We start from the raw sequence: 25,042 nt of genomic DNA on the forward strand, positions 1-25,042 counted from the left end.
CAAACAAGACAGCTGCTTCCACATCCAGCGCTCAAAGAATATCACAGACATTTGCAGAGCTTTTTGAGCTTTTTGTTATAGTAATAAAATAATGACTTCGCATTATTGAGGAGTTTGGTGATAAAACGAGTGATCAGGAGTTGATTTATCAGTATGCACGACTATGAAGAGGTATGTGATAAATACAGCTAACAAGGGGTGGGGTGGGGCAGGGCTGGAGGTGCAGTACTGAGTATGCAGTGCATTTGAAGCCTGTTTCACTGTGAAAAAAAAAACACTTTTAAACAGCGTGTGTAAAATAAACAGTACGTATAAAAATAAATTGGACCTGACGAGCCTCACAGGAGCCGAATAAATGGACCGCAAAGGGTTAGTTACTTATACTTATTTGTATTTATCTAATGATAACATTTACTCCAAATAAGTGCGTTGGTGACAGGAAAAGATGATGACAAATAAAACTGGTATCTATTGATAACATGAACCTTTTCTAAAAGGTTCACTTATCTTTTTAACAAAACTGGCTATTCAGATAAACACAGAAGTTACAACATCTGTTAAATCAGAGACACTGTATGCAACTTAATCTGCAAAAGTTCTAGTCTCTAAAAAAAATAACAAAAAAAATACAAAGAAAATTAAAAATTGTAACTGCAGTGTATTCAGTGCAGAGAGGACTGTGTTTCTGCTTGGATGCCAATCAGTGTCGGTGGCTGCTGTCCACTGACAGCTGGTACGACTGGCCTTGGGTTTAGACGGGGTGGCATTTGATTGGCCGGCCTGATGAGCGGAGGTGGTGGCTGGTTGAGGGTAGGCCTTGGTTGAAGGAAGCGAGCCTGCTGCTGCAATGGGGGAGGCTGCCGGTGAAGAGCTGGGGCAGCTGGGATAGATGGCCGAAGAAGGGGTGGTGGCTGGTTGAGTGAAGCTGTAGGTGTTACAGGAGCAGAGGCAGAAGACACTTGGGCTGGAGGAGAACGACCAGAAGATGGCACCACCAAAGCCTGTAGGTAAAAAATACATTTTGATTTGTATTTAAAAAAGAATACATTTAGGAGGTAGAGCCATAACATTCTCAATTTGACTTCCTGGATTAAAAAAAGGTTTACAGATAAAAAAAACAAAAAAACAATGAAAAGTCAAAAACAAAATATGAAAAAATAAATTCTATATAGTAGTGCTGGGAGGAACAGAGGATTTTCATGTTTGGATATTCACTCATAATTAAAATATTTGTTCAGGACACAGGCAGAGACAGCTTAGCAGCAGGGGCAGGGGGGCATGACCCACGTGTGTGCGCCTTTATTTTACAGCAAGACATTACAATATGTAACACGTTAAAGTAGAAAAATATCACAGGAGTAACGAAGATGTTGTGGATGTAGGTCTTACTTTACCCCAGTGAATTAACTACAAAGCAAAGGATGCCAAAAAGCAGTTCAAGTTAAACGTTTTTTTTGTTTATTCCCGAAATAAATACTACATAAAGTTAACACCGCATTTTATTTATTTTTGACTTCTTTTTCATTTCTTGCCATTACCGTTTCTTCACAGTAAACAGTGGTCATTTTCATAAAGTAGTAACATGAGGTGGCTTTTTGTAGCTGAGCAAGAAAACAAAAACTAAAATTTAACTTTAAACACTTCAAATAAAACAAACATGGAAATTGTGTTGTAAATTGAGGGGAAAAAACTCACCGTTTTGGTTCTTGTTCATACATTCAACATAACAAAGTCACAACAAAAAATATATAATATATACAATCTATATAAAAATCATTAAACAATATTTCCAGCAAGGTGGACACAGTTTAGGCGAGGCATTTCAGAATGACGTGCTTGCTTTTTTTCTGTCCCATGAGATTCTGACTCACTATAAGCAGCACAATGTGTTTTTGACCCAGATGGCTAACGGTTTGTTAACTTTTTGCTGTCTAAAACTTTTAAGTAGAGGCTCAAGAGCTGCTGTGTTGATCCTGTTTTTTTTTTTTTTTTCATATATATATTAATCTCACATATCAAACAGAGCTCTTTTTCATTTGCCATTTTTGAAACTGTCACGCAACTTCTGGTGAGGTGGAAAATAAGCGCAAGTTATTTTTGTAATTTCTAGCAAATACGAACATCTGATTTTTGTACCCAAATACAAGTCAAAACATTTTCGTTTGATTTGTCCCAGCACTAATATATATATATATATATATAAAATCATGTAATTTATTTTACATATCTGTACATACTGTACTAATAAATAGTAACGTAAGAACTGACAACAGCTACAACTGCAGACATCATCAATGTAAACACCAGCTACCACCTTGTAAGTTCACTGTTAGAAAATCTAATGAGTCCATTTTAATAATATTGCCAATAAACAGGCTGTCTTTACAGCAAATGGAACTAATTTTCTGCCATATTCACTTCAGTTATGTTTATACAGTAAATGTACATGCTTACATATCCCTGCTACTGTCCCAAACTCAACTGTCTTTTGAGATGGCATTTCAAACACCAGGGTTGTGGTTTTCTTTTTAAGTTACATAGTCCATCTTATCTCTGCTCTATGTTATCTACTGTCTATGTTAGTGAAAGGCAAGTAGAAAATTCCACCACCTCCTCCTCCTCCTCCTCCTCCTCCTCCTCTTCGTCGGTACTTTTCCCTGATGGGGTGTTGAAAGTGTTCTTCCCCTCCTCCCCTGAGGTAGCAGTGTCATCGTTGGGGGCCTGAGTTCCCTGTTCTGCCTCCCACTCCTGCAGCACCTCCTCCAAGTTAAATCGACGACGGTAGTTTACAAAGAAGTTTTTTACCTGACCTACGGTCTTATTACCGATAACTTCGGCAATAGCTTGGAAGTCTTTCCCATACTTCCGGACACCTATGGACAAAGAAGTGGTTGTCTTTTAAACAAAGCAACTGCAAATAAGAAAAACCAGTAGGAGATTTTATAAATAAATAATGAAAAGACCTTCTATGTTTACCTATCTACATCAACTGTAACTGGTCATCAACCTGTGCCCTCCCTCACAGAATATGCCTTAAAACCACTACCACTTACTGTGATGGCTACCGGAAAAATCTACAATTACATGGTAATTGCTGATTAGGTAAAAGAAAAAAGAAAACAAAACTGCACTACACTATCTCAATTCACAGTGGGCCTACATGACCCTGTTAAAAACAATGCTGCTGAAATGTCTATAGCTACCTTGTACTGCAAGCAGCTGCTCATCTGTAGTCCACCTGGCATTTATTTTCTGGTTACACTACAAGAAAAAGACAGTGATAAAGTCATACGCTTTACAAATAAAAAACAACAAACCTTAAACAAAAAACATAACCCTGAAATCTGTTTAGAAGGTAACAGTATAAATCCTGATTCCTACTTAAACACTGGGGTTCTCTCGGTCCCCACTGACAAGCTGTCAGTTGGTGGCCTCTGTTCAGTTCAATGCTATGGTCTAAATAAAGTCCAAGATCTAACACTTTTTTCAAGCAACAGCGAATCAAGCTAACATGCTTCCACTTTTTACTAATATACTTTTCAACTACTGTATGAAGGCATTCAACATTCACTTTATATAGTACTAGAATTTACCTCAGGCAGTCTGTAGTCATCAATACCTGTGTCCACCTTCTGCTTCAGAACTCCATTCACTTGCTTAGCATTTTGGACCTTTAAGAAAAAATATGAAATACTCCCCATTAAAACCTCTATATCTATATAATTCTAATAGGTCTAAAATCATATAGGGATAACACAAGTCATGTCTAATGCGTGACATGACTTCAACGGTTACACAAATCAAACTGTTTTAAAACAAGTCCCATTTTACGTACTTTCCCTTAAATGTGTTGTATTGATTGAGGTTCATAAGGAGGTTCAAGACGTACTTTATCGGTACACAGCTCTCTATATTCTCCTATTTTATGATCAAAAACATCCCTATAGTGCAAACACCGAAGAAAATGGATGTGTGAAAAGTGAATAATAGAACATGTACAGAATATAAACCCAGTATCTCAGAGCATTAGGTCTCACATTCATTTTAGGGTTGCAGTATTAAAATCTGCCACCGCTTAGATCAGGGTTCTCTAACCCTGGTCCCAGGGGGCTCCTCCTGGTTTCTGTTCTCACTGTACACTAAATTAATTAATTGGACCAATTAAGCTTCTACTAAGCACTTAACTGGTCCAAGTAAGTAATTTAGGATACAGTTGTAACAAAAACCAGGTGGACACCAGCCCTCCAGGACCAGGGTTGGAAACCTCTGGTTTAATCATTAAAATAGACCCAAGTGAGACTGCACAAGATTCATCTAATTATAAAGTGATCCTGACTAAATGCAGAAGCTACATAACATAAGAGTAAAGCGAAAGAAAACTTCTTAAGCTTTCTAGATGATAAAATGCAGATACAGGTACCTGTCGTTTTAATGAAACTAGCTCCATGTCCAGTTGTCTAAGAACAGTGTTTGCTGCACTGGGACTACAGGAAACAGCTACCACATCCTCCTGAGTTAGGTACATGCCTTTGGGAGGGCGGCACTTGGACCGTTGTGAATGGTGGCGATGCATCAGAGTCTGGTGCTCCCTTCGACCCAACCCAATCTTACTGTTCTGGACAGGCTGTTCAGACTGACTCTAAAAAAACACACAAAAGTAATACGATTAAGACATGTAAGTAACACACATAACTCCCTGTGGCAGGGCAAAAGCCCTGAATTTGTAAAAAAAAAAAAAAAAAAAAAAAAGTGTGCTTGTTTTGTTTGATGAATTATTTAAGTTTGGCAGGGATGAGGTGAATACCATCCCTGTCAAATACATGTGTGGAATGTGGCTGGATCCTGACTGAATAATTAGGCGGCAGTGTGGTCCAGTGCTTAAAGTCTAGGGCTTGTAACCAGAAGGTCACCGGTCACTTAACCTCCTTGTGCTCCATCTTGTGGCTGAGATGTTAAACCAATGTCCTATTGTAAGTGACTGCATATAATGCACAGTTCACAGCCTACCTCTGTAAAGCGCTTTGTGATGGTGGTCCACTATGCAAGGCGCTATATAAAAATAAAGATATATATGTATCAACAAGGGATGTCAATTTCAAACATGTAAACATCGTACTATTGGACATTAACTGAGGGTTTAAAAGAAACTCACAGATATAAGCCCTTCAATCCACTCAGGAAATTATTAATTTGCTTTGTTGTTACTGGAGTTTATTTATGAGTTGGTCTCTAGAATATGCTTCTTTGTGAATGTGTCTAAGTGGAAACAGTACAGTTTAGTGTACCACAGTAAGTGTTCACATTTACAAATACTAGTAAACCTGGAAGCCCAACTACCAACAAACATCAATCATATATTTCTTGAGATTTAGTTTCTGAGTCTCAACAAGGTACTTGAAATGTAAACAAGACACATTACCTCTTTTTTAGTTTCTTTACTTGGGTCATAATCGCTATCATTTGCCTCATTTGGATTTCCCTCTTCCATCTCCTCGTCACTAAAATGCCAAACCAAACATAACTGAAAAATGGCTTCTATAGAAAAAGAAATGTATGTTTTATCAAAAAGTTTTTTTTTTTTTTTTTTTTTTAAAGACCTAAATTAACTTTAACCCTCCACGTATCTAGCTACATGGGACTGCTTTTCATTAACTTTGATCATCACATTATGAAAAACAATTTAATTTTCATTATAAATTATAATAATTTTCACCAGTATAAAAAATAACAAGTATAGATTGGAACATCTGACCAAAATAAATCTGATTATTTTCTACAGCAAATAAATGTGCCTTCTAGCAAGGTAAGGCTGGTTTTATCAGATTACATTTAATATCTAAAAGATTACCAAAATAACAATATTAGAACTCCTTGTTCCAATTACCTTTCTTCTTGATTATTTCTGTTTGCTAATTTTCTGGCCTGACGGTCCATCAGACTTGTCCTGGATCTTGTTTTTTTCCAAGAGTAGTAATATTTTACCAAACTTGAAATGGTTTTATCTGGTAGCTGTAAATTACATTACAGTTAGTTGTGAAAGGAAGAAAGCAATAAAGACAGACTAGCATGCCATATTTAATCCAAGCCATTTTCATCTGTAACATTTTTGGTACCATAAGCTACAAGAACAAGTTGCCAATTTTTATTTAATGGCACAATACAGTCATATAATGAAATGTGATAACTGGAAAAACAAACCTTTGCAGTGAAAGGGTGGTTTAATTCTTAAGACCAGGTTTCAGCAATTCAACTCTGTACATGACAAAAAAAAGAAAAGAAAAAAGGAGACCTGTGCCAATATATTGTATGACTGAATTGTACCATTAAACCATACTGAATAACTGCACCCATAAGGTATGTAGCTTTTGAAGGCAAGTTACCATTTGTTGAATCCTGTGAAAACTTTTCCCATGAAAACTGAAGGCTTGCTCAAACAGAACTTTATCCTCCACTGTCCACTCATCGGGAAAAGGGGTGAAGTTTGGGAGATCAGCAAGTGACTTTTCAATGTTGTGCTTGTGCCAAAATAACATGCCCAGAGCCTAAAAAGAGACGACAAATAATTCAAACCAAGACACATACACTGAGAGTACCTCCAGAGTACTGACAATCTGACAGGTCAATGAACTGCACTAAAGCCAATAAGAGTTGCAAGTTGAAAAAATAATATTGCCAAGTAAACTTTAGTACCAAGAATGGCATGTACTCTTTTAAACTGTGTTGGTTAACAATAGCACAGACTATCAGTGTTGTATTCTTTGTCCTGTTCAATAATAATCCACTGTAATACTTCCCCTCACGAAGTGTCATTCAGTGTGATTTTTTCCACTTTAAAACACAAAACGTGTAGCCAATTACATTTAGTTAATTTACGATAAATTTTCTATAGAAAAAAGAAAAAAAATTAGAAAAAAATGAAGACGAAAATACAAACCTGTTCAACATTGTATCCATGCTTTTCTTTTGCTATCGCAATATATTCATCCACTGCAAAAATAAATAAATAATGGAATTGTACACAGTAGTAGTAAAATTAGGCTGTGCACAACGTGGACAAAAAGTAAATGCAATAGTAACTAGACATGTACTAGGGTGATGCCCAAAGAAATACATTTTTTAGTAATTGACTGCTTTGATTCAGAAAACAAATGTATAGAGTTTACATGTCATATGGCAGTGCACTTGAATCCAATGAAACCTCACAAACTGATTCCAGTTCAAAATGGGTTTACATGCAGAATATATAGAGGATTTGGGATTCCTCAATTGGTATCTTAAATCTGACTGCCAGTTAATTTTCATTCCTGTTAGTTCCATACTCAGGGGTCAAATTCTGCTGATACTCACCAGTACGTCGTACTGGGACTTATTTTGGTGCCGGTAGAGGGTACCAGGACTTATTTAATCTGCTTTTCATCCACTCACACGTGGACCCTGTGTGTGTGTGTGTGCGTGTGTGTGTATGTGTGTGCCTTTATTTTATAGCAAGACACTACGCTATGTAACACGTTAAAGTAAAAAAAATATCCAAGGAGTAAAGATAAGTAGGCCTTACTTTATCCCAGAGAATTAACTACAAAACAAAGGATAACAAATAAACATTGAAATAAATAGTACATAAAGTTTGCATCTTATTTGCATCTTCGCATTTTATTTATTTTTTACTTTTTTTTTCATTCCTTGTCATTGCCGTTTCTTCGCAGTAAAAACAGTGGCCATAGAGGTTTGAGGTTTACTTGTGCTTTTTTGTAGCCGAACAAGCAAACGAAAACCAAAATTTAACTTTAAACACTTCAAATAAAACAAACGTGGAAAAGGCGTTGTAAAACAAAGGCAAAAAAAAACTCACTGTTGTGGTTGTCGTTTATTACATTCCACATAACAAAGTCGGAACCAAAAAAACATTATCCATAATCTATATAACAATCACTACACAACATTTCCAGGAAGTTGGACACTGTTTAAGCAAGGCATTTCAGAATGAGGTGCTCGCCTTTTTTCTGTCCCATGAGATTCTGACTCGCTCTAAAGCAGCACAACGCTTTTTTGATCCAGATGGCTTTCCATAGAGATCACTATGCATGCGCACGCATATTCTGGTTTGTTTACTTTTTCCTGTCTAAAACTTTTAAAGAGGCTCAAGCTCCTGCATTGATCTTGTGTTTTATTTTTTTATATACTAAATTTCACGTTTCACACAGAGCTCTTTTTCATTTGCCATTTTTGGTGCGGTGGTAAATAAGTGCATGGTGTTTTTGTAATTTCTAGAGAATACAAACATCTGATTTTTGTATCTGAATACATGTCAGAAATATCTGTTTGAATATTCGGACATTTGTCCCAGCACTAATTATTATTATTATGAAGTAACTGCTGTTTTCTTTAGTGCGGCGGAGAAACTATCTGAATATTCAAATGGCCATTGCTGCACATGAATTTGAAGGCAAAAATCCACGTCAGTGTTAGCCATAAATTAGATAGTTGATAAATATTAGAAATAATTATCACAACACGTTTTGCTTTGCAGCGATTTACCACCTTGCCAGAATTTGTGCGAAAGTTTCTAAAATGGCAAGTGATGTGTGGGACAGTTGGGATAAACATTAAAAAACAGGATCAAGTGCTGCTTCAGATTTGGCGAGTCGGATGCAGATGTACGTGTGCTTCATGCTTTTCAAACACTGCCCCAACTTGCAAGGCACATGTTAAGTATAGTGATCAACATTTTGTTTTGTTGTGATCCTACTTTCTGTTATGAGGACTGTAATAAACAAAAAACTAAATAGCGAGGTGTTTTTTTTTCTTTGTACGATGCCCCATTTTCTACATTTTGCGTTTATTTAAGGTCAATTTGAGTTTTTACTTGCCCGTACATCAAAAAAAAAAAAAAAAAAGCCATAAGTAAACCACAGTAATGATATTACTTTATAAAAATGTGTCTTTTGCCACTTTGTTTATTGTGCAGAAACCACAATGCCAGGGATTTATACTTTTATAGTTTCTGACTGAAAAATATTTTTTCTGGAATAGATTATGGTAAATAATCTACATAGAAACTCAACAGAGGAACACACAGAATATATTGGGATAAATAAATTCAACAGCGGCTTGTGTTGTACACCGGCTAACTAATATATGATCTTCATATATATATATCTATTTATTTGTATATATATTATAGATAATCCGATAGTAACCATCACTTCGGTAGGCTCAGCATGTACCAAGGAAGGACGCATGGGGTCCCAGGACCTTTCGATGGTTTCCTTACTATGTGGAAGTACGGGAAAGATTTTAGGGTTCAGTTCATGGATATTATGAAAAATGTTTCATTCACGGAAGTAATAATTTTTTAAGAATTTTTTGGGTCTGTCCATAAAAAAATCTGAGAGGGTCTCATCTTTAAGGCACCCTATGTGATATTTCATTGTCGACCATCAGCTGAATTCTGACGAAGAATCATTTTATTAAAACGGGGGTATTGTTTGACTTAAACCTAAAAAATTTTTTCAAAGCATATTGTGCTTTGTTTGACTTAGACACATCATTCCTTTTATATCATTTTTTTTTAATAGCAGTTGTTTTTTTATACTTTTTTTTTTTATAACATCATTCCTTTTTTAGGCTCTCTCTAAAGCAGTTACTGGAGAATGTTTTATTTTTTTAATACTCAGTACACGACAGCAATACATGCAGAGGATACAACGCTTTCAGTATTTTCAGCTTCTTTGTTTATAGTGAAGTGGTTATATTTCATCAGTTATTTTATAAGGTTTATTTTGTATTCATAAATGTATTGTATACTATATATTTAAAAAAGTGTTTATTCACTGGCACTCAAATTGTCTCTTTTTTTAAATGTTTATACCTGGCTGCGCATATACCTGAACTTTTTTGTTCAGAATTTCAACCCTGACCACAATAATCTTTGTACTGAACTGATTACAGTAGTTACAGCTGTAAGGCCCCATACCATGCTTCATTTCGAATCACGACATTGTTGCCTTACCCATTCTTTAACATTACCTGCAGTCACACACAAAGATCCGTCTATAGCTTTCTGGACACCACTATAATTCAACTCCATATTCAATATAAGGTAATAATGAAATTATGCTAATGACAGCATAAGTTACTTACATTTTGTGTCAACAATAATGTGATCTGGAGACCATACCAACATTCCCCCACTGTCTTTATCTGTGTATTTTGTAGCACCTAAAAATGCAAAATAAAGAATCTAGTTTATGTACAATTGCTTTATGCATTCAATATTTTTTAGTCAATATGTCAATTAGTCTGATTACTTATTGTTCAGATTTGTACCGCATTCACAAATATCGCATTAGTGCATTTATTCATCCAGAACGTAAACCTGTACCTGAACGTCAGTAATATATATTGTACCTGCTGTACTTCACTCATATTAAGGGAACGCCTTAATACTAAATTCAGCTGTCAAACCCCTGCTGGACACTGTAAGCGTAAGAGATCACGTGCATGTATAGTATCATTCAGAGTTTATCTTGAGCTGAATCCACCAACAGATCTTAAATAAATAAACAGATAAATAAAAACACGTTATATGTTGTACGCAGCACGCAAACGTTTTTTTTTTTTCATTTAACACTATGTGATTGTAAATGCTTTTTAGGAGGCGGGGCTATGCTAATTTGTGTTAATCATGCTATACTTGTCTATTTGAAAAAGACAATATTGTCTAAACACGTTTGTGATAACTGTACTTTTATTTTCCAGTACACGATTTATCATGGTTCTTATAATTAAAGGATAGGCCTACACTTGGCCATATCCGGTAACATTTGAATCACAATCAACATTAGCTACGGTACTAACGTTAGCAGTTACTCGATCTGCGTCGTTTAGTTGCAAATTCCAATCCAGAAAACATTTTCCACCAACGTCTGTATTACAAATTACATTAAAAAGCATATCATAACAAATGTATAAAGTTACTACAATGTTGTGCTGTTTAACAGCGTAAACGTCAGGTATACACACTACAATTATTACCAGGTTCAAATTCAGGAATACTCGCTTGATATTCCGCTCCCACTCGCATTCCAACATCTACAAAAAAATAATTAGAAGAAGAAAAAAAAAATAAGTTCCAACATATTTCAGAACCGAAATGACAATATGAAAGATTGAAAATAGTGTTAGTGTTCGAGGCTATCACCGTGCTCGTCGTCGCTGCCACTCTCCTCCGAAAAATGTCCATTTGAGGCGTTAGATGGGCTTTTAGTTCCGTTAGACCGTCCTTTCCCAAGGTACTCTAACCCTTTGTCCATCATTCCCGGCATTGCTAAATACTGTATTACCGTATTTATTTATTTAGTTATTAAATAAAGTACATTTATACAACCAACAGCATTCCACTATGTTACTGAGTTGTTGTTTTTTTTTTTTTTCCTCCAAACAACTCCCCTTTCTGCGCAGCAGTGTCACTGTGCTAATGTACTGTCAGGTATTCATCCACCTATATATTTATTTAAATTGTATTAACTTCAAACAGGGACATTTCTTCTTATTATTATTATCATCATCGTTAATAAATATATATTTTACTAATTATTTCAACTGTCTTGGAAATTTAAAGAGCGTGTACTTTTTTGTACGAAAACAAATTGGCAAGTGTGGACTTTTTTCTTCGGCGGAGGGAACTGTCATTGGCTTTCTCGTCACAGCGAAGTTGAGCTGCGACTTAGGGGCTGGCTGGAGTTGCACTGGCAGCCTCAGGGTCGTTTAGTGTTTAGCAGTGCATGCTATTCGTTTTTTTGTTGATAATCCCCCCCCCCCCCCCCCCCCCCCCCCCCCCCCCCCCCCATCCCCTAATTTTTCAATGGACTCTATTAGTGTGCGTAATTCATAAATTTCAAATACTAAAGATTAAAATGTAGTTTATTATAAAGCCAACTATATTTGGTCGTCCGTAAGCATCAGGCATCTTGTCATGTTACTAATCACTTTACTAGAGTATGTTAACACAAATCCTAAAGCCAAATAATGTACCTAAATAAATTATAATAAATAATAATAAAATAATAATAATAATAATAATAATAATAATAATAATAATAAAAGTACACTTTAAGTAAGGATGGCCTGACATAAACCAGTCGAAATCATATATTAAAGCGCGTATCTGCAAATCATTAACGTTTAAAGAATTACCTTAACGCTGTGGCATATGGCAAGTGGTTTTAACATTTAATCCTCAATTGCTGATATCAGCAATTTTAATACTGATATCAGTAACGTATTGCTGAAATCAGCAATTCTATTTTTCATAACAACATTTCTCAATGTTATTTTTTGATATCAAAAAAAGTAATTGTTGAAAATACAATTATGGATATCAAAAATTGAATTGTTGATATCATAAATAGTATCTTTTATTTTGATATCAACAATTGTATTTCCGATATCAACAATTCTATTTTTGATATCAAGAATGGCATTTTTGATATCAAGAATGGCATTTCTGATATCAAAAACACGATTACAAACCTGATATCAAAAATGCCATTCTTGATATCAAGAATGCAATTCTTCGTATTAGAAATGCCATTCATGATATCAGCAATTGAGGATTAGATGTTAAAACGGCTTGCCATATGACGCTGTGTGTTGAAAACAGGCTACTGTTGCAAAATACTAAATTACTTTTTTGTTGTTGTGTGTGTATATCACCAGGAGATGGCGATGTTGCTTTATGAAAAAGATCCAAGGAGTTCCAGAGTTTCCCAGCGTGGTAATTCAGATAATTATTTTTCTATTACTATTATTGCTTTTCCTGCTGGTTTGATACCATCCTTGGCCAACAGAGGGAGCAGAGCTGGAGACAGAGACGGACGGCATGAGAGGAGTCAGATTGTAACACTAGCTCATTCTGAGCGAATACCATGAAGACAACAGACCTGGAAGATAGTCCAGTGGATTGTATCAGCAGCCCAAAGCCCTGAACCGTGTGCATACACACTGGACTGAATGACGAGACAGAATGGCAGGAGGCAGGAGAGGACTCGTGGCCCCTCAAAACACTTTCCTGGAAAATATTGTTAGAAGGTCTAATGGTAAGAACTTGTAATGATGCTATGTACCCTGATGTTACAGTGTGTTTATAAATTGTGGACCACGCATACACCGCGATGCCAAAGACTTTTGGTAAACTTTTTTATTTATTTATTTATTTATTGTAAGGAGAACATCCACAGGGAAAGTTGTATTTTTGCATTTTAAAAATAACGACTTTAAGATAAAACACACACACACACACACACACACACACACACACACACACACACACACACACACACACACACACACACAAAGAAATAACTTCAGATGAATCAATACCACGGCTTGTATGCGTTTCGCGAAGAAAAATAACCCAACACCTATTATTTATAGGGAATTAACGCACTGCGATGTTTTTAAAACTACTCTTCATATAGTAATCAGTTTCTAATCGTCATAAAGACACTTGGAAAAAAGCACAGTATTAACAGAAGCAGTTTAACCTTCATGAATAATATTTGGTTATAGAATGTAATATGTTTTGTTGACATGGGTTTCTTAAAACGCTGTCTATCCCACAGCTTGTTTCAACATGGATATTTCCATGATCGAGTTCCTTCTGTCCTTTTGAAATATGACGTGCTTTAAATATCACCTAATTAAAAACAAACATGGTAAAACCTTATTTTGAAATATAATGTTTTGCATTTTAAAGTGCACAGTATAAGTGCCTACTCTCTTCATCCCAATAGTCTAGACTGTCACCCACAATTCTGTTCTGATTGAGTTCCTGTGCATCTGATTTTGCAGCCAGTGCAAACAATTCACGGATTACTAGAAAGATATGGATGGACAGACACAAGATACTGTAATTCAAATTAGCCACAGTCTGTAGTATGTGCAGAACCGAATGCAAAGAATGCAAGGTTTTACATAATTGGTAGCAGCTGGGTTTTACACCGGCGGGGCGCTTAATGCATTCACTTTCATCAATAGCTAGTAATTATGAAAGCTGTTTGACCGAAAAATAAAGTTAGAAAACGATGTTATTAACACTTGTGGTTATTATAGGTAAATAATTAACACACTAGACATTTAGAATATACGTCAAATGAATATACGTTTCAGAACATTTCTAAAACAAACGATTCACATTAGAACGATTTATTTGATTGCATTCCAAACAGTGACTGTTTGGAATGCAACAATATTAGGCAAGATTAATAAAACAAAAAGGACAGCAGTTATGGAAAATTGTCTGAGGTGCTAAATATAGTAATTGAAATTTACATTATAGAAACAATAGCTAGGTCTATTCATTGCAGCCCACGTTTTCACAATGGTAAAGTTTACCAGTTTTGTTACTGAAGTTTGTTCAAGCCACACTGACATCAATACCTATTTCAAATGCCCGATAAAGAATGTGTACTTACTAATTGTTGTTCTCATTATTGGAATTATAAACAGTACTTATGTTTGTACATTCAGCACATGCGCTTGTAAGCATGTGTAATATGATAGTCCCTTTAAAACTGTTCTTTTATTATTATTATTATTATTATTATTATTATTATTATTATTAGTAATGGTAGTAGCAGTATACCATTAAACCATTGTTGATATTATATATATACTATATATATATTATATTATTATATATATATTATTATATATCTATATATAATATATTGTAAAGAAAAAAACCGATTGCTCCAACCTATGTTTACATGTCTCAGTACATATGAGCTTTGCATTAATCATTTTGAAACAAATGTAAACAAACAAACAAAATAAACAGTGCAGTAAATGCCTTATCATTTTGTGAATTTTCTAGGAATTCTTGTAAAACCAAAGAGTTCCTTTATGTAAAGTTTCTTTTGTAAATGTTTTTTTTTGGATTAATTCATTTATTTAATACATTAATAAATAATTAAGTGTGCTCATGATATCTTCAGTAACAATGCATAATTCACATGCAATGTGCAGTAGCTATTTTTAAATTAAGAACAGGAACTGTAACGTGAACAAAGCACTTTAAATGATAAGGTAAGTCATCTGTTCTGCTTGTTTTTTAAATTGATTTCAAGTTCGCTGTTATCGACTGCTGAGAAAATGTGTTTCTCTGATGTTCCTTTCTTCAGAGAAAATGGGACAGAGAGACTTTCTCAATGTAATTACTATACACAAAACAGGACTCAATTTAATAAAAAAAAAAAATAAGAGAATGTACCGATAAGTCCAAGACTTTTATATTTTGGAACAAATATGTATTCTTAAAGGGAACAACATTGACTTTCATTAATTCATTAAGTTAAGAAATACAATTTTATGTTGTGCCAGCAAACAAAAATATGTCACCAGAGGGTTAGGCTGAGATTACATTTCAATTATGGTACTGCTATACTTATACCACCTGCTTTCAAGAAGCACGTAACCAAACTGATAATTGTGCTGTGCTCAAACTGCTAAAACAGACAAAACAGTCCCCCAGCTCACGATTATAATAAAGATATTTTGTAAAATATATAAAGAGCAGTCTTTGTAACCTATTGATTAATTAATTTGGTGTCGGATCTCTGGAGCTCGATAGCCATCTCAAGGCCACCCTCCCCCAAATTACACACCCGCGGTAAAAATGAAAACATTTGTTTGATCTGGGCCTGTCCACTGGATCTCGACAGACGGTCCTTTTTTTCTGGCCGAACTACCTAAAAAGAAAAAAAATATGCAAATAAAAATAAGAACATATCTTGTTAGTGGGCAGGACAAGCAGAGCGATTCCACTTTTCTCCGGGACAGGCCCATCTCAAGCTCCTTCATCTTGCAGAATTAAACTGCCAAGCACTCAGGTAAGGAAAAAAAACCCTGCTCACCGAAAGGTGACAAAAGGAAATCTTAGGGAATCCATGGCTGAGGGTAAACCTTCCTCCTAGTTCAGAACAGAAAATACTTCTTTTACGCTTTCTTTTCTTTTGTGTAGAGAGTGTTTTTTGTGCTGCTAGAGTAGTTTTTCGGATATAAAGTTCGCCTTGATCTACTATGGCGAAATGTTCCTTGAAGCAGCTGAAGTGACGGTGCTGATCCTGAAGGAATGTCCGGAATAATTATCGGAAAGGAAATCCATTGCGTAGGAGAGATGTGCCTAGATGGTCGCAGAACCAATTCCTGGAAACAACTGATCCTTCTGGGATGAGGAAGAGGGGTTCAGATGAGCTAGCGCCCAAGCGCATCGACAGGTAGATGACCTGAGAATGAAGATGGAGATCTCTGATGCAGAGGTCGGAAGAGGGATCGAAAGTCTGGGTCCGGGAAGAGATTCTGCCGCATCGGAGGAATCAGCAGTACACAGAGACGAACATAGCTTTCAGGAGGGCGCCATGGTATGGGGAGAAGAAGCCAAAGCGAAGAATGTTTACGAGGGATTTCAAGGATTTCTTTTGTAGGGCAGTTTGGGGGATGGACAACTGGGAGCAGATCGTTGGATGCCCTGAAGCAGCAGAGATTAGAGGAGGAAAAAGAACTCTGGTTAAACGAAAGTGAAATTGTAACCCTGTTAAGTAGTGTTGTATGGTAGGGAGGGATATTTTTGAAGACCACAAACCAACTTTTGATGACATGCACAGGAATGTTTGTTGAGCAGCTGTGGTTGCAGCTCCAATCTTGAAGGAATGACATTAATAGTGTAGTTTGATGAAGAAAGGCCAGCTTTGGAGATCTTGGAGTCTTGCAGGTTCTGTGCAGTTAGAAACAGCAGGTCTGGAGATGCAGATCGGGGTCTGGAGACCAGATGTCTCAGCATGGAAGCGTGGGGACAGAAAACAGAATTAGTGTGAGCAATGTGTTTGAGATCTTTGATGCTGGCACCAATGCTGGATCAAGGAACTGGTTTTGGTGGTAATTTCACCATGCCGGTGGAACCCACAGCAGCAGAGACGAACGTCGTTTCTAGAAAGACCATCCAGAGCGCAGTTTTGACAGACTCCAGGACTCCTTTGTGATGGGGGGTTTGGAAGATGATGGTTGGAGCAGATCCTGAATGTCCCACGGTGACATTTATATCCAAGGTAGTGGTTAAAGGAAACAATAATTGCGAGTAGCCAGGTGATATGTCATGCTGATTAGTTACGCACAACGTAAAGAGACATGATTGCATTAATTAGTGAAAGCCATCGATTCTATGGTAGAATTTTGAGTAGTTGACATGACCGAGCATAATTGAATGAGATTAATGAGTGATATTGTAACCTGATAAATATGTGTATGAGACACTAATTGCATTGAGTAAAGCACAAGTAGTATTCTTCAGTAAGATTTTCATTATGCAACCCGACAAAGTGTATTGACACAGTAGATAGATTTTCCTGGATTCAGCACAAGCTTCAAGGGGAATGAAATTAAGGACTGCTCCTACATCTGTGTGTAAAGCATACTGCAAATTGGAATAGATTTCCTATGGAACCACTATGGTTCATTGATCTGGAGGATTGGGGAGTGAGTGATTGAACGTCCAGTTTAAATCAAGGTTTAGAAGCAATGTAATATTTTTTTTGTAATTCCCTTCTGCTAAGTTCATACAAGTCTGTAGAAAATGAAGCCGAGATGTTACGAATGCTGTAGATATATCGACACGATAGTATTTTTACTGAGTATACAGTGGAATACACATCTCTGTATGATAAAACTGGGCCCTCTGGCAGCATACGTGTCTCTCCCTGCACAGAATTAATCATGTTGAAAAATTCAAATACACTCTAAATAAATCAGCTAAAACAAAAGAAACAAAAAAATAATTTTGCCATCTAGAATTAATTTCAGTAGAGTGGAAATGTTTATATTATTGTGGGCATATCAATTTCTGGACTTAGAACAGTAAGCATATAAACAATAACCAATTACCAAGCAAGATTCTATGTGCAGATTTCACATTTGTGAAATTTTTCATGAATGATAATAACTCAATTCTGATAATAACAAAACCCTTACCCCATGAGAGGACAGAGCGTGCATTGCCAAGCACCAATCCCCAAATCGATGCAAAATCGTCTCACGTTCATTATCATTTCATTAAACTTACAAATACCTTAAGAGAACCGTGTCTACCACGTGGTGTCCCGAACATCCACCATGTTTGTGTGGTTCCATGTCCGATGCTCTGAGGTAGAATGGAAGGAGAGAGACTTGCGTGATAAGTTTGATACAGACTGAGCTAAAATGACGTACAAAAAATGCAAAACATGGGAGTACAAATGCGGCGTTTGGAAAGAATTTCACTTCTTTTTCCTGTTATCCTGTTGTGCATGATTGCTCTCGCATTCGGCTTTGCCGATGCCATGGTACCTGATGGTGCGTTGGAAACGCAACACAGGCTGTGTCTAAGAGCTAAGCTGAAACAAATCTGGAAAGTAACGTGCAAGGTGTCGCAGTCCTGAACTTGATGTCATGCATTTCGAGGAGAAATAAAGCTAAATTTATGTTCCTACCTTTGTGAATTTTGGAGCGGTGTTCCTGATAAATAAAGCTTTCAGGAGGCATGGATTTGTCCAAGCTTGATAGTTTTTGAAGGATGACTTCTGACAAGGTGTGAGCCTAGCAGAAGTCCGCATGCTAGGTACTGGAGCTGAAAACAGGACTGCCCATGGCGGAGATGCAGGAACTGTCGTGATTCGAATCCATAATGCCAGGTAAGGAGCATCAAACACAGAAATGAGAAGGAGGCGTAAACGATAGGGCTATGTATGGGAACAGTTTGATTATGTATGTGATTAGTGGGTGGATTCCCCTTTCAGAAACACAATGGAGTTTACAATTGTATTTCACACGTTTTAACAATTTTTCTTTTTAACTTTTCAGTTTGGACATTATCACATAGACAGACAGGTATACAACATGCTCTGTGGTGGTGTTCTGTGCCTATGATAGTTATTTCTCCCATTATATGTTACTCTGGAATCGTTCTGTACCAATTTCTGTTAATTTACAAGTATCCCTGACGTAAATACATTCAAATATGATTTTATGATTTTTGTAATTGATGTATTAATTCCATCATTCATATAATATATATATATTATATATATATATATATATATATATAAAGTAAACAACTATTTTTTTGGTTCAAATTGAAGGGCTGATACTGTTCTTCATACTTTTTGGGATGCTAATGTTTCCCTCCCTCGTAGACTTGACAGTGTATAAAGCTATTCACCAGCAAAGACTTTGGTATTTAACCATTGTAAAATAACAAATGTTGGCATAGAACTTACAACTGTACCATAATGTTTTGTGCTTGTCTTTATAGTATTAGTAAATGTTTTAAATCCTTTTTAATACTGTTTTTAGCTATTAATGTTGATCAAATATATCTATTGCTGTCTCCAGTTTCCATAGTCTATCATGTGATAATAATGTACTTTAAGGATTTTTTGCAGTGTATTATACCTGTGCTGTGTGGCTTTAGTTGTATGCTGCTTTCACTACTTTCCAAGCTCTACTACCTCATTGCTCTGTGATCTAACTGCGATTTCAGAGTTGGGAAAGGTATATTAAGCAATGGTTAGTCCGAAATTAAATTTCAGGCATTGTTTTGCCTGGTAATCGATTGTTCTATAGTAAATAATTCACTTTTGAGTTAAGCCTTATATGCTATACAGAATATGTACAGTATTTACATTGTGTAAGTTTGTGGTGTCAGTTATGGAAGCACCCATGCAAACAATATACCGACTCATTCTTCTCTATTCAGAGGAGCCTCTTTTAAAGGCACATTCTAGTTAAATGTATCATCACCAGTTCCATTTAGCACATTTCCATAATGGGATCTTCACATCATTTACATGTTCCTAACTATTTAATTTACCTGTTTAACATCCTATGATGTGTGTTCTGCATGATTCTTCTACTTTGTTATTTCTTCTAAATTCAGTATTTCCCATCCCAGTAGAAATTGTTTGTGAAAAGATGCTTTCCCACCTCATCTTCCCACAACCAGGAGTCTTTTCAGAAGCATTTTGTGCTGGACTAGTTAGTAAGCATGGCAAACAGTGATCTATGCAAAAACAACAAGAGACACTCAAACAGAACACACAAAAAGCATTTGTATATTCTGTTATAGTATAGGGGTAAGTATATATTGTATCTCAGCCTATACGAAAAAAGTCATAATTAACTAATGTTACTTTAGCGACTGATAATTAAGCGATTTGACGACACATCATTTATTTATGACTTTCCCAACTATTTTTCTTGGAATTTTCTGTACATTAAACTTCTGACTGTTGCTTTTATCATAAAAATTCCAAGCATTGAAAATGTCAGCCCATTTTTTAATGATCATACTAGAAGCCAGAGAATCATTCTTTGGACACTAAAAAAAATCACAAAAACAACAAAGAAAACTGCTTTCGATATAAACCTTCAAAGTCGTGTAATCCATTTATTATAAAACAATAAATAAATGGGTTATGATTGCATCTCAGGGTTCTGGTGAATTCCTCATAAACCAGACGAGGTTCGCTCCCGTGGTTTATCGTGTCACCAGAACCCTTGGATGAAATCATAACCTTTTAATTAACTGCAGCCTATCTATGATTCTATATATAATCAACTGAAACAGAGCAATCGGATTGATTAGAAATTTGTGATGCTGAATAATCGTGAATGATCAATAAGCATGACCTGGAGAATGGGTGTTTCCATAATTATTTCAAAAACTACATAAGATTAATACCATCCATAAATATGTATACAATGCTATTTATGTGTATGTATATGTACTGTATATACCTACAAAATGTGAGTCACAAGTGAGGGGTGTAGGACTGCTCTTGCTTTTCTTCCACTAATTCCTTTTCATGTTGTGGCTTTCATGCTTTAACAATTCAAAGTTAAGTTTCTCTATTAAGTTTAAAACGTTGAATTGATTATTATTATCATTATTATTAACCCCCATTCCTCCTTCCTGCCCTTTTTTTCTTTTCAACAGACACCAATTTTGTATTGGGTAATGCCCAGATTGTAGACTGGCCCATTGTGTACAGCAATGATGGATTCTGCAAACTCTCAGGATACCATCGGGCCGAGGTTATGCAAAAGAGCAGCACTTGCAGGTACTTACTGTTCCTTATGCTTTGTTACAACTGTAATGTAGGGACTAGAAACCATGTCATGTTGCACTGCTGAATTACCGGTCCCTCATTATTTGGACCTAAAGTGTGCATGTCTGGATAGAATGTTCTGTGATGTAGCGGAACTAAGTGACGATTGTGCACTTTTTTGGCCTACAATGGTTTGAGTTTGAAAGGAGTAGGATCAACTGTGTCCCAGAGTACAACCAGAATTCAGGGACCACTGTGTCACACGTCTGTAAGGAATGGCAAACAAGTCAGCAGCTACTGATCGTTCTAATTGGGGCTGGAACCTGCTGGTGACTAGTAGAGAAATATGGCTGCAGTATATTGTAACACCTGAAGTAATCACCCAAGCACCTCATGTTGGAAGTTGTGTGGACCTCAACAGTGCTCAATCTAACCAAGTACTGAGTACAGATTACGTAGGGTAGTGCTTATTAGTGTCTGTGAATGCAGTTATATAAGATTCAGTCATAGAGAAACAGAAAATGTAATTACGGTACATGACAAAATAAATGCTTTCTGCAAGAAAGTGGAATTTGGTTAGTTGATGCAAATGAGAATGTAACAGATTATCTTCTCACTAGAAGTTTGCTTCGAGAGAAAGTTGATCTTTTACTGTCTAAAACAGTTACTCTATTGTTGAATAGTTTTTGCTACTGTAGCATGTGTAACAGGTGTACTGGATGACTGTTTTTAATTGAGCGATTTCAGCAATATTTTCTGATACATTTTCATCAATAGTACTACAGTACTTTTAATTTAAGTGCATGAACAAGGTACAGTATTCAGTGTGCGTGTCCATAAAGTAGACACGCTGACTTTCACACCTTCTTTCCCTCACTAAGAACACAAAAAAAAAGTATATATATATATATATATATATATAATATATATATATATATATATATATATATATATATATATATATATATATATATATATTATATCTCTATATATAATATATATATATTATTCTATTATAAGATATTAAACAAACACTAACGTCGCAATATCAATGGTGAGCTCACGGACAAGGAAACGAGTGCAAAAGTCCGGCAAACCTTTGAAAACTATGAGATGAACTCATTCGAAATACTCATGTATAAGAAAAACAGTAAGTGTTGAGAAACAGGACTGGCCTGCCTTGAGGTACAGTACCTTTACCTGAACACTGTGTGGACTTTCCAGAAATAAAGAATTGTGCAGATTATTTTCACTGCATTTCAACTCCAAAAGTAATTCCTTTTTATTAATTTAGAAATTCTTACAGTGTGTTTCCCAGTATGTCAAAGTCTGATCACACATTATCTGCGAAAATACTCCTCAGATATGTGATAAATATTGTTGTTTATTCAAGGCATTTAATAGCATACACATACAAACTATGGCTATGCCAGTACTTTTCAGGACAGACGCTTTTTGTATTGATACTATTTAAAAAAAATATCTTATTAATAGATCAGTGGATTATCTAATGCCCTTCTTTCTGCTTGTATAGCAAAGTGTAAATGAAAAAAACAAAACCTTTCACCATCTTTGCAGTCTCTGTTGGTGTTGGACACAACCTGAGTGATTGTTCCAGCCCAGATCCTAATGGACATGTGTCACAAAGCCACTATCACATTTTTGACTTTTTCTGCAGGCTCCCAGAAAGGGAAAAAATTGGATAGAAACTAATTTATTGTACCTATAACTGTCTATAGTGCAGTATACTTACTTCCTGAGCACAGGCAGTGATGTCTGTTTTGAAATAAAGTGCAGCTCTTTCTTTTGCCAATTTCTGTGCATGAATTTTTTTTTTAATTATTGTTTGTTTCAGGGATGCCTGTATGGTTCTTTGTCAAAATTGCCCCAATTCGAAACGAACAGGACAAAGTGGTATTATTTCTGTGCACCTTTAGTGACATCACAGCTTTTAAGCAGCCTATTGAAGATGATTCATCCAAAGGTTGGTCCACCTTGATTTTCTCCACATAAAAACAATAATTGCACAAATGTGGGGCATTTCAGATAGACAGATGTCTTTCTTTTGGTAAATAGTTAGTTTGGTAAATAGTTCTTTAATCTTAAAACTTGTCACAGCAGACCTTAGACGTGTAAAAATTAAAGTAGTTTTGATTAATGGAACGATCGAGGGAATAAGAATACCTGTGTTTTACTAGTATGAAACAATACTTTTAACTGTTACTACTAATTACTCCTGGTATTAAACACAGTTAATTAGATTTTTTAGTTGATAAATACACAATTGTGGTCATTTATTACATGGTAACAAATACACTGTTTCTTTTCTAAGGCTGGGGTAAATTTGCTCGCCTGACGAGAGCTCTAACGAGCAGTCGAGGAGTACTGCAGCAACTCGCTCCAACCATGCACAAAGGAGAAAATGTTCACAAGCACTCCAGACTAGCCGAGGTATAAATGAATTCTAGTATCAAAATTATTACAGCATTGGCTCTCGTAATTCAAACTCTTTAAAATGTAATCGTTAGTGCTGAATTGCAAGAGGTGTGAACTATTGGGTTTCAGTGTAATCCATAGTTCTTAATGTGCAGACAATTAATCATCAACATTGTGGTGCAGCAGTTTAAATCGTCAACAGTTTTATCACACAATGGGATCTATTGAATTGATTTAATTGATCTCTAATACTGCCATGACTAAAATCAAGCAGAAAGGTCTCATTCTAACCCTTCTAACAATGCAAGTTAGCTTCTTTAGGGTATTTCTTTCTAATGACACAGGAAAATGTTTTTTTATTTTTTTAATGGCTATAACATAAAGATCTGCTACTGCTCAGATAACCTGATTAGACCCCATTGATTGATAGATTTATGCAAGTGATTTGAACTGTCCAATTATTTCTGCTACAAAGCAGGATATGGATAATGAATAAATGTTGATCAATTTGTCCAATGCCTAGGCCATAAATGTACAGTTACTGCACCAATACCGATACTCTCTGAAATGTCCCCAGTCTGGTGATTTGATTGCTTTTACTGGTGGCAGTAGTTAAGAGTATTCACTGGGGAATAACATCGGCGGTCTACTGAATGGAGAGAACACTGAGGGGGAGCAAATCTAGTCTTGTCACTCACAGGATCTAGGAATTGACACACATATTCCCTTCTGAATCCTTCTCACTGGCACTTGTACATAATAAATCAATTAACCACCGCCCTAGGTTGTGGTTTCTTTAATCTTTTCGCTTTTATCAAGTTGAACTAACTACCAGGGGACTGGAGCCATTTGTTACAGAAGACAACATTTGAAAGCACATTAAGGACATGCCACATGAGGATTTGTGTCCTCCTGCATAGATTATAGTTGGTTACAAACAACAGTATTGAATTTATATTAAACTGCCAGATTACAGATAACCCTTGAATGTTTTATTGCTGTCAGGGCAGGTTGTTTTGAATTTATTGTTAATATGAAGTAAAACCAGTGAACTCAATCTCAGATCCAATTTAACAGTCCCTTTAACACTTCAATGTGTTCCCATCACTGTTAAACAAAGAAATCTAAAATTGAACTGCATTCCAGAGGAGTCTGAAGTAGATTATAACACCTTGTCTAGGTTTTACAGCTAAAGCATATCATTTCTATATTTCTCTATTTATCGTTTACAGCACATTATATATATATATATATATATATATATATATATATATATATATATATATATATATATATATATATAACATATTAGCATAGCCCCTCTTTAATTACAGTGGTGTGGCACTTAGAAGTTTGTTGTAAAATAAAAAAGGACAGGGCTAAGGGATTTATTTTCAGTAATAATAGCTCTACAATGATAACGTGCTATCTCTATTTTCATTGTAAATGAAGCCACTGATTACCACCTC

At 35.8% G+C, this 25,042-nt stretch overlaps 2 protein-coding genes across 4 annotated transcripts in view; one reads left to right on the top strand and one right to left on the bottom strand.

Moving 5' to 3' along the window:
• Positions 1–144: 144 nt before the first annotated feature.
• rcor3 (REST corepressor 3) lies at positions 145–11,456 on the bottom strand. 3 transcript variants are annotated; one of them, XM_041251018.1, is made up of 12 exons: positions 11,201–11,456; positions 11,035–11,091; positions 10,141–10,218; positions 6,935–6,987; positions 6,381–6,542; positions 5,885–6,009; positions 5,420–5,498; positions 4,421–4,639; positions 3,594–3,671; positions 3,204–3,261; positions 2,614–2,873; positions 145–1,001 (listed from the first exon to the last, which is right to left on the bottom strand). In XM_041251018.1, the coding sequence occupies exons 1-12, from the start codon at positions 11,322–11,324 to the stop codon at positions 663–665; spliced, it is 1,632 nt and encodes a 543-aa protein (XP_041106952.1). In that variant the 5' UTR covers positions 11,325–11,456; the 3' UTR covers positions 145–662. The 3 variants fall into 3 exon arrangements, with proteins under 3 accessions (XP_041106952.1, XP_041106951.1, XP_041106953.1); XM_041251017.1 differs by having other exon boundaries at positions 2,611–2,873; XM_041251019.1 differs by having other exon boundaries at positions 2,806–2,873; positions 11,201–11,455.
• A 1,480-nt stretch (positions 11,457–12,936) lies between these two features.
• The window catches only part of LOC121316162 (potassium voltage-gated channel subfamily H member 1-like), a 116,201-nt gene continuing 104,095 nt past the window's right edge, over positions 12,937–25,042 (top strand). Inside the window, exons 1-5 of the mRNA XM_041251021.1 lie at positions 12,937–13,097; positions 21,026–21,157; positions 22,189–22,287; positions 22,993–23,121; positions 23,470–23,588. Coding sequence (XP_041106955.1) covers positions 13,025–13,097; positions 21,026–21,157; positions 22,189–22,287; positions 22,993–23,121; positions 23,470–23,588 — 552 coding nt within the window. The 5' untranslated portion in view covers positions 12,937–13,024. The remainder of the gene's footprint in view (positions 13,098–21,025; positions 21,158–22,188; positions 22,288–22,992; positions 23,122–23,469; positions 23,589–25,042) is intronic.

Source organism: Polyodon spathula, chromosome 5, assembly GCF_017654505.1.
Source record: "Polyodon spathula isolate WHYD16114869_AA chromosome 5, ASM1765450v1, whole genome shotgun sequence".
Lineage (NCBI taxonomy): Eukaryota > Metazoa > Chordata > Actinopteri > Acipenseriformes > Polyodontidae > Polyodon > Polyodon spathula.

Coding starts and splice junctions, on each gene's coding strand:
- rcor3 (XM_041251017.1), bottom strand. CDS start 11,324: ATGCCGGGAATGATGGACAAAGGGTTAGAGTACCTTGGGAAAGGACGG. Junction 6,543..6,934: donor ATGGATACAATGTTGAACAG/GTTTGTATTTTC, acceptor GTCTCTTTTTAG/GCTCTGGGCATGTTATTTTG. Junction 6,010..6,380: donor TTCACAGGATTCAACAAATG/GTAACTTGCCTT, acceptor TGTAATTTACAG/CTACCAGATAAAACCATTTC.